Consider the following 13,703-nt stretch of genomic DNA (forward strand, 5'->3'; position numbering starts at 1 on the left):
TTCCTGCTCTTGCTCCTCTCTTTGCTTTGCAACAAAGGCAGCTGCCCAGGATTGGTGGGATTTGTGCCTTTTTGGAGATTTGGCCATGACGCTGTATTGCATCCAAGATGTACTTCAGCGGATCCCATAGCCTGGCCAGCACGAGTGGCCTCAGCCTTATCTCGCACACTGGAAGTGAAGATAATACACACACACAAAAAAATCATTTGGGACAGTGACAGCCTCAGTACTCATTTCCTGTGTTGACAGGTATGTGGAAAATTAAGTTCCCTGTCAGGACAAAGGAACACCTTGCCTTTTACCACATAGTACCTGTACATCTACTATTGCCTGACATACCCCTCCATTCTTGATTTACCCGGTCCTCAGGCAGTGTACAGTACCCCCTCGAATTTTCTGACAGTTAAGAACCTCTTGAAGATCACTGAGCTGACAAGTTTTTTTATTCGCTGCATGAAATTAGGACATTTTCTATGAGAATTAAATCCCCCCTGGAATTAAATACCTGAGACTGTCTGGCTATACTGCAATCACTGCGATTTGTACCTCTGCTTCAGCTCTGGGAACTCATCATGCTTGGGACCAAACAAGGCACAGTCTAATTGCTGTTGTGCCTGGGGAACCACGAAGAAAATGCAGAGTGATGAAGAGCATTTTTGTTTATCAGTGCAGATAAGGCTGGTGAATACTCCCACACATTTCTTTTTTTTTATCGGGTCATTGATGTGGTGAAGGCTAGGTGATTTATGATTGACCTCCCAAGGGTTTTGCCTTTGCTAGGGAAAAGCACAGAGCTTGCTGCACTGACACACACCTTTCCAAAGCAGCACCTTCAACCTTGACCTAGGTGGCTGAATTTTACTTTGGTTGGAAGCTGAAAGCAAAAGGTGCCTACTCTGCTGCCTTTGTTAGGGAAAAAGACAAGAAGTTGGTGCAGAACTGCCCCAAAACTCCAATGTACAATGACAAGGGAGGTTAGAGGTGCTGCACATGCCCTTGTGGTGTCTACCTCAGACCATCGTCTTCTGTACACCTCCACCTTCTCCCACAGTCCCAGGTGGAGCAGGCACGCTCCACTTCCCTCCTGAAGGCAGGGAGGGACAACATGCTGCGCGATGCTGCAGCAGCATGATTGCTTCATTCCCTCTCAGTGGTGGCTGCATATTAACTGTGGATTAATGAGCCCTCTAAGTATTACTTAACGCTCCTAAAATGCTTTATATTTTCTACTTACTGTATAATCATCATTAAGGGATTACGACAAAAAAGTAATAAACTTAGGTGGCTACAATTAAGCTTCAGCATCCTTGGCTTTGGCCTTAGATATTTACAGCCCAACTATGAGATCGGAAGAGCATAACCCCCCAGCCTCATTGACACAAAAAGGATCGGCAGCTTCACAGTGTTTATGGCAACAGGACCAGTTTTGCAGATGGGTTCCTCATACACATACAGCAGCTTAACCTACAGCAGGAGATACGACTATTTTGGCCTCCATCCCAAATCACCTAACTGATGTCAGAGAACATTGTCCCCCACCTCATTTACAGAGAGAGAAACCAAAGGTCGTAAGTGCCTGAAGAGCATCCCAGCTAGCTTAAACTCCCCCGTGGCTCTGGCGGTGCGATGGACTGCTGCAGCACGTGGATGTGCCCATCAGGTTTGGAGGCAGATAAACCCCGACGCCTCTGCAGGATGCTGCAGTGAACAGATCCTGTCTCCTGCAGGGCTTATTAGTTCAGACACAGCACCCTCCAAATGCAGCTATTTAGCTGCTAGGTTCAGACTGGCTCGTATCCAGCCTCTGCTGCATCTCAGCTCCATCCAGAATCTCAGCTCTCATCCTTTCCCAGCTCCTGGGGCGAGCAGGGCAGGAGGTGGGCAACCTGCCGGTGCTGTTGGGGAGCTCAGTGGCTGTGGTTGTACTCAGAGGGGAAAAGCAGTTTTGAGTACAGAGGTAAGCACAGAAAACTCTCTGTCACTGTTAGCTGTAGCCTCCACTCAGAGAATTGGGTCAGTCATCACTGAGTGCTCTCTAGGGAGCTCAGCCTGATTTTGCCCATGAACTCAGGAACAGGTGCTCACTGGATGGGTCTCTGGGAAGCCTGGAGATGCCCACCAAGAGACACGGTTGTTCCCCACCAGGGAAACAAATTATCCACAAAACTGGACTTAGGCTGTAGGACTTTTTGACTGCAGAGAGCTGGACTAGGTTCTTGCTCATCTTTCAAAACTCATTTGCAAACACCAGGTGGTACGGGTCTTACTGGAGTGCCTGAGCTGTAATTACAGGTCAGCCAGGACGAGCTGGCTGCAACCCACCGCGTGACTTGCCTATAGAGAGCATCAAAGTCCTTTTCCATGAAAAACAACCCAGAAGCTACTTGATTTGCAAGTTTCTTCTATGTTGTAAAAGTCAAGAAGCAAGAGTTACTAGTACAAAAAATGCTGAGAGGCTGCTTTCGGCATCAATTAATTTTCCCTATAAGTGAGTAAAGAAAAGGTCTTCCCTTCCCCAACATCTGCTTCATCAGACTGAGTTCTCTTGCTATAGGCTATTGATTGGTCTCTGGCAAATTAAACTTGCTTTAGTTAGAACAGCAAATAGGCAAAATATCCAGACACAGCCTGGATTTATCTGTGAACTGGGATGCTGTTTTCTAATCACTGACTTATTATTAAAAAATCATTAAAAGCTTAAAAATTATTAAGAGATACCTCACCAGTAAGCTCGTGTTTAGCTGCAACACTAAATTATCTCCAGTTGCCTTGTAAATCTCCCGGAGATTAAGCTGCCTTCAGATCTGTTTTCTGATAATGCCTTCATCTTTTACCAACAGCCTGAAAGAAAATTCAGTCTTTATAATCAGTTATTTACAAAACAGTGGTTATGTTTGTGCAGCCTTGCATGACCTTAATATTATTGAGTCTCTTTTTTGAAATATTTTCTATGGCAGAAGAAACCCAGTAAAAGTTTTTTTTCAGTTTTAAAGCTGTATTATTTCCCATATGATTTAGACCCTTGAGATTCCAGGCAGGAATTATAATTGGATGAAAGATTCCAGTTTGGCTGTAAGGGGGAAACCAGAAGAAGCGACGGTGCATTACTGCAAGCATTTGTGTCTGTTTTCTTGCCACACTTTATATCTTGACCTGGGCATAACCATTAATTGTCTGCAAGTAAATACACCGCTATTTGTAAGGAACGTGCTCCTGCTGCATTGCTGCCTTCTTCGAGTTTGCATTCTGCTGAGGTTGGCATGTGGTTGTGGAAAACATGTCTTTTCACCCACTCCCAAAAGCACAGATAATGAGAGGTCTAAACCTGCATATATGTCTTGAGGCAAATATTTGTATGAGGTACTGCTTGACTCAACAGGGCTAAAGGGTCCCCAAAAACCATTTGCCAGAATGATGGTAGAGAGGAAACTAAATGAGCCAGACAAGCCCCTGACCACATCACAACTATTTTGTAGGAATGCGAGGAGAGAAAATGAAATGCAAACATCCCCCCCAAGCCAGCAAACCTTAAACAACAGCAAGGACCATTGCCTCAGGCTCCTGTCACATACCCTCTTGTGAAGCTTGCTACAGGACATTCCTGATCCCAGTGCTTGCAGGGCCACTGCGGGGAGTCACGTTCCCACAGCCGAGGCAGCAAAAGGGAACATGTGTCTGCATTTCAGCTGCCTCTTCAGTCTGACATACCAATGCAAACTCCTTTACTAAACCCACAGCAGCCCGTGAAATGGGTTGGGGGTGGCCTGAGGAGCAGGCTTATGTCTACCTCTGTTGCCCCTGCACTAGGGGCAACGACAGCTTTTAGGGGACCAGCAAAGTCATGTGGGATGGCAATATTTTAAGCTGCTCCAACAAAATACAGGTCACCTGCAGACTTCCATACTGCAAACCATGAGCTGGCGTAAAGAGGCCGGGTAAATCAGCATTTACTCACCTCTAGTGATGCTATCTCATCCTAAGTCACCAAAATCTGTATAGCACCTCTGGCTTTCACTGATCAAAGATAAATAGAAACAAATTTCATCCAGTCTGGGATCAGACCTAGAACCCAGGCAGGGAACAGAAATGACGCTACCTAAGTAGCCTCCCTGCTTTATACCCCTTTGCACAGCTAATTGACACAGCTCGCATGCCAAAAAGCGGGTCTGAAGCATTAGGGATCCTGCCGCAGAGGGAAAGTAATCAGGAAGCAGTTAATTGAATAAACCCAGGGAAAGTTTGTTCTGCTGGCAGCCACCCTATAAGGAGAATGAAAGGCACATTTGTCCAAGCGGATTTTTTGCTCCACGTGCTTCGCTCCACATTGTTTGCTCCAATCTGCTCTTTAGGAATGTGTTTACCCTTGTGCCATGGTGCAAAGTCTTCGCAGATAGATGTTGAACAGTCCGTCCTCTCCTCTTCAGAGTTTATTTTGCATTGTTTGTAATTACCAATAAGAATGCTTATCCCCAAGCATATTTTGAAGTATGTCTTTCTCTCTTTTGCCATCCCTCATCTGCCACAGTGACCTCTTTTTCAATCCAGACTGATTTCATTAGCTAGTAACAGCCCTGGGCTTTGGACTACCATAAGGATTTGTATTTTTTTTGATGAGTTTAAATTACCAGACACTTGTGTAACTGGTATAGCTCCATACTTTTTCAGTGGTGTCAGTTAACTGTGCTGATCCTTCAGCCTCTTATTTCCGCAAAGCCTGAAGGTGACCTTAACTGTCCCCTTACTCCAGCTGCCCTACATAATCCTTGTGTGGTGGTTATTATTTACTCCATTTTCACACTTATTATTTTTTGCTTATTTTCCACATGGCAGTCCTTAAGAGTGGAAGAACACTTTCATCCTCTGCTGATGTTGTTTTCTGCTCCATAGCAGCTGCCTCCTTGCTCATCCATAGCGTTTGTTTTCTGCACAAGGGGACATTACTGATTTCATCTTTTTCTGTCTCATTTATGCTCCATTTCTCTGTTTCTCTTTCCATTTCACCTGGCATTTGATGTGAGAGAGCATGTGATCTTGTGTTTAAGATATTCACAAGGCCCTATGTCTCTTCTCCACCACACATTTCCCAGGGGTTGATAGGCAATTCACCAGCCACTCTGGAGCTTAATATTTCCATGTGTAAAATACCAGCAACATCACTAAAGCTATGCAGATGATTTATTTTTTACTGAGGAGGCCAATCTGGAAGGAAAAGGGATTTCAGTTTGGATCAGCAAAGAACAAAATTGTTCTAGAAGAAAAGACTAGAACTGAAAGCACTACATCTGGTATGGAAATAACTGGTTAATTCCTTTCCAAAGTTTTTTCAAACACTTCTTCCTTTTAAAAAAAGTACACAAAATAAACATGCGAAGTGTTTGGAGGTCTCTGCCATTCTGCCCCAGTGACACTTTCATGTTGCTGCTGAGACTAAAGGGGAGAGCTAAAGATAAATCCATTAATGTTATATAAGATGCTCAGAAATGCCTATAAATAAATAAAAGTGCTTCAAATTGTACACTGCGTATGTGTCAGGCAATTCGTCAGCAACACCAGGATGCTCTTTCCTCTTTGGAGAAGAACACTGTGGGAGAGCCGAGCAAGAGTCTTGCAGGTGGCTATTAGCAGCAGGTCACCCAGATCAATTTTCGGGAGATCTCTATGCACCACTGAAATTTTGCTGTTAAGCACAGCCCTCAATAATCCCATGGGAAAAGAGCATCGTGGGAGGTTGTGAAAACCAGCTGAAGCCACTGTCTCATCCAGCTGCTTGCTCCTGCAGCATGGAAGCAGAAGGGATGTGTGCCTACTTTGGCAGTGCACACACCAGCTTAAATCCCCGATGAAAGTGGATTTGCACTGCCACACTGAAGCAGAGGGAAGATATTCTCTTTTGCCAGTTGTCCTGGTTTGGACTAAAATAGAAGCAATTTTCCTTTCAGTGATTTTTCCTTTCAGCTAAGTCTCTTCTAAGTAACTGCACTTTCTGAAACTAACTGCATGTTTTGCAGACAGTGTCTGCTTCCAGGACTGATAATGCTCGAAGTTTGTAGTTATCGCTGAGGCACCGGTAGGGATGTTATGCAGAAAGGCTCTTGCTGTACTTAGTGTTAGAGAAACCAAGGTCACTGCTAAATTCCTCACTGCTTACGAGTGAAGAGCCGAAGGGGGGGTCGCACCTGCAGGGAGGAGCGGACAGGGCAGGTGACCCAAAATGGACCAACAAAGGTATTCCATCCCATACACGTCATTCTCGGTATAAAGCGGGGGGATCACGAGGGTCTTGCTCTCTTTCTGCTATGGCTGGTGTCCCAAGAGGACTCTGTCCATTTTCCTGCTGCCCCCGATCCCGATCCGTGCATCCCTGAATCCAGTTCCCATCCGTCGCTGGGCCCAGCCTGGGCCTTCCCGGAGCCTGCCCTGGAGTGCCGGTGGTGACGTGGTCAACGTCGGGGGAGCTCGATCTCGGTTTTGTATATATTTGATTATTCCAATATTATTATTATACTCTTTTTCATTATTACAGTTCATTAAAACTGTTTTAACTTTCCAATCCGTAAGTTTCTCTCCCTTTTCTCTTTCTCTTCCTCTTCTGGCGGGGGGAGGAGGGTTAATAGAGCGTCTGCCACATGTTTAACAGATGGCCCAGCTTTAAACCAACACCAGTGTTGGTGAATGGTTCATGATCGTGCTGGTGAATGGTTCACGATCGCGGCTCACTCTGCTGGGTGGACAGCAGGCAGACACAGCACCTCCAGCCAGACCTGCTTTCTCAAGCCCTTATCCAGTGTCCAATGGCAATAAGGTTTTTCAGGCACATAAGGCACTTAACTTCCTTGCCACCTGCATCAGCAAGTGGTGACAGCAACATTTCACTGCATTTTGTAGCTCTCCTCATCTTGCTGACGATCATTTTAAAGCGGGACTTCACCTGTCAACGGGTAAATTGATGGCACCAAACAACCTGAGGTTTGAATGATTGTGATTTCTTTTGAAGGAGCTTAGAGGAAAATAAGAGATCCAAAGTTGCAGTGAAATCAGTGATGCTTTCCTTTCAGCAGGAGTAAAAAAAAAAAAACGCCAAACTTAGGTTGTTGAATGGCAGACGAGGAGAATCTTTTGCTTTAAGACTTCTGTATAACAGGGAATGGGCACGATGAGGAGGAACAATAAAAAAAAAAAGGCCAAACTTAGGTTGTTGAATGGCAGACGAGGAGAATCTTTTGCTTTAAGACTTCAGTATAACAGGGAATGGGCACGATGAGGAGGAACAATAGTGCAGAAGAAAAGGTATAGTGAAAGGAGACAAGATACGGAAAGAAAGGAAAATCATGCAGTCTGATAAGGTGTTTAATGTCTCAACATCTGTGCTTTTCCTTTCCAAATACAGCACATGTATACAGAGGTGGGCTGGGAAATTGCTGCTGTGTTCAGCCAGACCCAAGTGGAGAGCTCAGGGAGAAGGAAGCTGGAGCATATTAACACAGAAACTTCTGAGACGGCGGCTTTTTCCCTCCCGCTCCCTTCTCCAAGCAGACGCTGTAATTGTTATTCTGGGAGGCCACGCTGAAGCTCAGAGCTGCCCTGCTTTGCAGTGCACTTGGAGTGAAGCCCGTGCCGCCCTGCTCACCTGCACTGTGGTCCCACAGGGTGTGTATGTGCGTGGGTCTGTGGGCTCAAGGTTAATGGGTTACAGGAGAGGGGAGCTCCTGGGACGAGGCAGCAGCATCAGTGGATGGACAGCCCCCAGTGAGAGCTGCAGGAGTGTGCTCTGCCTCCTTTCCATGGAGCAGAGCACATAACCATGTCACAGTCACGTCTGCAGGCAGCTATGGATGCATGGATGGAGGCTCCTGGGGAGCTTGTGGTCAACTTGGTTTCCAGTTTTGCCCTTCGAAGCCCCTTCAAACAGAGGCAGGGCTGAAGGAGGGGTGTCAAAGCAGCGCTGCTTGCTGTCATCCACATCCCTACAAAAGGGATGATCCCAGAGGTCTCTTCCAACCTGATTGATTCTGTGATTCTGTGAAAAGGATTTGAAAGTCTGTGGTGCCTACTCACGCAGCCCTGGCCCACAGCTGGGATAGGACCCAGGTGCCTTGCCAGGAGCCTGGGTTTTCAGGCAGCAGGGGGTTTTGCAGCCCCTCTTGCCATGGCTGTCATGAACCTGCTGGACATTGGGGCTAAACGCCACTTGGGGTTCCCAAATCACAGCCCTGCTCAGGAGATTTGAGGGTGTCTGGGCTGACACAGTGGCAGAGGATGTTTGAGGGTTGTTAGCAGCAGGTTTCAGAGTCCCTCTCCTCCCTTGCACCAAATAAATAAATAAATCTAATGGGGGTATAATGCACCGTAGCACTTTAATCCTGCTGGGAATAAAGTGGATTACAATGTTATTTGGCTGGCCACTGCATGCAGAACCAAACTGTTATAACAGGATTCAAATCCCTTCCCTAACTCAGAGCAGATTTGCTTGTTGCTTTAAAAAATAGCTAGAAGACAGATTGACCCCATAAACCATTCTACAACCCTTTTTGAATATGATTGAACTATTTATGCCCTCCTTTAAATATGCTTCTTTTTGTAATTCAACGAGTTCCTTCAAGTTCTACAGAGATGGAGATGGGTGGATTTTACAGGAACATCGTAAATATGCTTTTTTACTCTTTACAAGATTATTTTTCACACTCTCCAAAGAGTTAAAGTTGTGTGTAAAGAGCTAGTAACTCCTCGAATGAAGAAGTTCTGTTTTATCCATCCGTACATAGCACATTGCAAGGCATTGGCACCCAGCTGGGCTGTGACTGCACAGCAGTCCCCTGCATGTACGGCTGGTTTTTGGGGCAGGGACTGATGTCAGCTAAGGAACGAGGACACAGCCACCCACCTTCACATTCTCCCCAGGGTGCAATTAGCAGCGCTGGGGAGAATTGCTATTAACAGGGGGAAAATGCAGAGGAATTCATCTCTGCAGGGACGAGCAAACCCTGCTCATTTCTTCCATGCACACAGAGCACTGTAAAACTTTCCCTGCATGCTGGGGCCTGTAGCCAGCAGAGTGAGCGGTGCTCGTCTAATTAATATGGCCTTGGAGGGGGCAGCCACTTAGCTGGGGAACTCCGTTTCCTGGCCATGCCTCTCCAAGGGGAGACGTCAGGGCGACTGTAGGCTTGAAGGAAGACAGGTTACAAGGTAATGCATATAATATGATCGAGAATGAAGGTGACCTATAGAAGTGCGGTAAATACATGGTTTTCTCTGCTTGGCAAGTGAATTTTGATCCCAGCATAACACCGCGTTGTAAGGTGCTGCTGCCATGGCTGGGAAAGCTCATGGGAGGACAAAGAGCAGAAAGCAGCAAGAAGGACAAAGAGGCTCCAAAACAATGCCCCCAACCCCATTTATTCCCCTGCCAAATAGGTGAAACGGAGAGTGACAGCTGCAAAATTGTCTTTCCCTGTTTAGAGCCGCCTGTGTCAGCCTGTCATGCCCAGGGAAAATAGCAGCAGATCAATAGAGGTGCCTGCGCTGATACTCTTACTGTCTTCTCCTTTAAGATACACTGAATCTCTCATCAGCCTTCCCAGTTAATGAGCCCTTCAGTGGAAAGAAAGACGCGGACTTCATTCTAAGCATGTGTTTCTTTGCCAGCTCCAGACCTCTCCTAAAGGAGGAGGTAAGCGGTGGGCTCTGGTCACGGTCAAAGGTCTGGGCTATGACTGCAGTGACAGTGTGCTGATATAACTTTACTGGAGGCTCCCGTTGGTCTAGCTACGGGTCTGTGACAGAAGAAGCTGGTACAACCTTTCCCTGGAGGGTACCAGGGCTCCCCTGCCCTTTGCCACCCGCTGAGTGCTTTACGTGATGCCAAGTCTCTGACACACATACGTGATCACCAACCATGGGTCCTCAGGGTGTGCTGGATCCCGCCACCATCCCTGAGCGCTCCCCTGGATGGAAGGGGTGAGAATGGAGGTCCTGCTGCGATTTTACTTTAATGGAGTTATGTGCATTGGCACTGATTGAGGACCTGACCCATGTGAGGGATGTCAACATGCGGAATCACACTGGAATATGATGCCTGACATTTACCATTTGCACGAGTCAGCCAGGAGCCCCCTTGCCTGGGTGCTGTGGAGATACAAAATAAAATAATCCCTTCGCAAAGAGCTTACAATTTTGAAGTAAGCACAAACATTTAAGCCTTGAAGGGAAGGGAGACAAATGACATTGCTCCTAACCCTTGTTTCCTGGCAGGCTTGTATTCATTGACCACGAACCTTAATATAGTTTTCACTTCACTTGTCAATTGTTAAGATAGATTTGGGGGCTGTCAACAAAATGTTACAGTTGAAATGACCCAGCTAGAAATAATAGACTATGAAACATCAAAGTAGTCATAATACTGTAAACCACCACAGAGGAATATGTTCAGTCCTTTCATTTTTAATGGGCCCTCAGGTGTCATTTGGTGCATGGGACAGTTTGGGGGGAATTTCCCTGTCCCAGCTTCAGAAGTCTCTGTGCCAGGTTGCTGGGGGGAGCAACCACAACCTCCCTGTGCATCCCCAGTGGACAAAAGGCACCCTGAGAAGCAGGTTCATCTGACTTGTCATTGATACCAGTTTTTGGACAAGGTGCCTTGCTGGCTGGAGGTGACCACCTCTCCATCACCAGGTAAGAGCAGGTGGGGTGAGATGTCTTGCTCAGAGACAGCTGGTGTTGGCCCACTGGCTCCTACCGCTCGCTGATGCCAGCAGGTGGGTGCCAGTAGTGCCGTGCCAGGCACAAAGGGGTCTGACCCACCCATCTCTTCTGGGTGCCGGCACAAAGCGGTGGTGCATTCCTTACAGAGCTGGTGGGAAACCAAACTGAACACCTTGAGAGTGGATCAGTGCTAAAGCCCTCTGTAGTTACCCAGCTGGGTGTGAGCTGGGTAACTTGGGAGCACCTTCAAAGCATATTTCACTTTACAGTCAGAGGGGTTTTTTCAGAGCAGGGAGGTTTCTTGTCAGCTTGTCCCATTTACCTGGTGTCACCACAGGCCTGTGTGGGAAACACGTGTCCCTGGGTTCCCACTGCAATCCTATCGCGGGAGCAATTCCCACCCAGGTCAAGAGGACTCTCACTGGGGCTTCACTGACACATCGGACCTTTTCCTAGAGGCTCCCATTTGTTTCCAAGAGAGTTTTGCATTCAGTGCCTACTTTCAAGAGCTGCCACGACAGTACTGAGATTGCTTGTCTCTCCGATAGACTTTGGGTTCTGATCAGTAAAGAACTTGGCTGTGGGGGATTTTAATACACTAAAATGCCCTATGTGTTTAACAGAGAGCAAGAGAAGCATCAACGTTTTTTGGTATACTCAAAGGTAAAATGGTGCAGCTCCTACAACAGCAAATCTACAGCTCAAGAGGACCTGAACTGATGAATTCAGGTCTAGTCCTAGATACCAGTGGAACAGTCGGTAGACACCTCTCTGTGTGCTTATGGGACCTCATCAGACAGCACCATTGGCACTGAAATTGTATTGTGACCTTCAATAACCATTTTTCTGCTCAGTTTTTTTTTTAATAATTAAAATTATAGATGAAAGTAGCAGAAGGCAGTCACATAAAAGGGGTCAAGCACAGAAGAATTCACTTACAAAATCTCCCCATGCACTTAGGAACATGGCTATTTCTTTTATCCATTCGGACAGCCAGATCCTTTCAGATACAGACAGGGCTGCAGGTTTTTTAAATAGCCTGTGTCAGCAGAGGAGTGCGATGCCGGGAAAGGCCAGCCCGCACCCAAGTAGTCCGTCCCCTGGGAGAGCTGAACGCAGCCTTGCAGGGAAATCCTCCTGGAGCTGGTGCCCTGCTAGAAACAACCTCTTCCTGCCTAAACACTGTCCGAGACTGGAAATATCACTCCGGGAGATCTGCCTTTTTTTTTTTGGAGGGTGTGCTGCTCTGAAGAGAGATTTACCCCATCAACAGACATCCCAGGGGCTCACGGCGGGGAAAGATGCTCCCCCAACCCCTCCGAGTTCCTCACAGGAACCCCAGCAGAGCCAAAGATAAGTTGTGCCAAATTAATTTCATTTCCGAGCTTGTGTCGGGCTAGCAGAGCAGCATCACAAGTCAGGTCTGCAAAGACTTCCTGCAAAACAGGAGTCACTTCGTTAAAGTTGGTCATTCACCACTCTGATAAAGTAATTAAAACCTCCCAGTTGCTTTCTTCCCCTGCTGCTCCTTCTCTGCGTGAAAATGTTAGAGCTCTGGCATAGATGGAGCTGTTGACACTTTGTTAGTGAAAATCCAGAACTGTGCGAGTAAGAGAAATGTTTTATGGGGACTATAAATAGTTTTGCATTAAGGCAAATGTATTCTCCTGCCTAAAATAGATTCACCTTGCAAAAGGCTTAAGGACACTTTCAGCGCCAAAGGAATGCCTTCAGACTCCCCTCAGGAGACAGAAACAATCTTTTTCCCTCCAAAAGCAAACAAGACCAGCAGGCGGAGACCCCTGTGCTGCTGCTCCCCACCTCCCTGCTCCCCACCGCTGAGCAGCAGCTGGCTGTGCTTGGGTGTCAGCCTGGGAGACCGCCCAGCATCCTTCCACCAAAAAGGGACGTTAATTCATCCAGCTAACTTTTCCAATCATTTTTTCCCAGGCACTTGCAACATGCATGCTTATTACATGGGTGAAAGGGATGGGGAAACTTTGGGGAGGGTGAGCAGCGACTTCCCATGATGACTGCTTAGGGCAGCGAGTTGCTTCCCCTTCGCTCCGGAGGGAATTGTGCAGCCAGACAATGCAAACATCCTCTCTTGCCAGGGCTGCAATGTGTTAACAGCACTCTCCCCTTGCTGCCAGAGCATCATTTCATTCCCTGCAGAGAAATGCCGGCAGCTGGAGGGGAGAGGACGAGAATATGTCAGAAGAGGAAAAATATTTTTAACTCACCTTTAGGCTGTGCGTTGGGTTGACGACGCAGACAAGTTGCCCGGCAGCTGAGAAAACCCTCTTTGCCTTGTAATGCTGAAACCGCAGGTGAATAAGATCTAAAACAGCCCCAAAGCACTGGGTGAAGAAAAGCATCACAACTTTTGGCGTTGCTGCTGCTGGCGGTGGGCAGGGGAAGCAGCGAGGGAGACCCTGAAGTCCTTGAGCCCGGGGAGGGAGAGCAGTCGGCGAGAGCTACGCTCCGGCACGGCTTAGCATGCCTTCATATTCATCATCAAAATAAGACGGGAAGAGGCTTGCAGCAGCGGGGCGGCCAATGGAAAGGACAGAAATGTTATCCTTGAGGTCCGGAGACAGCCAATAACGAATGCCTCCCCTCCAGAAACTCCCTGATGAATTGAGCCTGGTGGAGAATGTATTATTGAACATTACCATACATCAGCACATTGCATTTATCTTGTGATTACAGCCAGTCATACGTAAGGCTGTGGAGATATGCAGGCAAAACTGATTGCTTAACGTCTCCATTTATTAATTGCCTTAATTTAACAAAAGAGCACTCGGATACCAAAGGTAAATGTAAGGCGTAGGGAAGAAGCCCACCAGTGAAACTGTTAGAAAGTAGCAAAAACAGATTAAGTGAACTATGTTTTACTGAGGGAAAAAAATCAAATATGCAGATAAAGTTACAGTTCCTCGCAGGGGTTAAGCAGAAGTACAGCTCGCTGTATAAATAGATTCACGTCTGTGCGTTTGTGG

At 46.9% G+C, this 13,703-nt stretch overlaps 1 protein-coding gene across 1 annotated transcript in view; it reads right to left on the bottom strand.

The window, feature by feature from the left end:
- The window catches only part of SIAH3 (siah E3 ubiquitin protein ligase family member 3), a 45,875-nt gene extending 32,796 nt beyond the window's left edge, over positions 1-13,079 (bottom strand). Inside the window, exon 1 of the mRNA XM_068395595.1 lies at positions 12,945-13,079. Coding sequence (XP_068251696.1) covers positions 12,945-13,079 — 135 coding nt within the window. The remainder of the gene's footprint in view (positions 1-12,944) is intronic.
- Positions 13,080-13,703: the final 624 nt, after the last annotated feature.

This window comes from Nyctibius grandis, chromosome 2 (genome assembly GCF_013368605.1).
Source record: "Nyctibius grandis isolate bNycGra1 chromosome 2, bNycGra1.pri, whole genome shotgun sequence".
Taxonomy (NCBI): domain Eukaryota; kingdom Metazoa; phylum Chordata; class Aves; order Nyctibiiformes; family Nyctibiidae; genus Nyctibius; species Nyctibius grandis.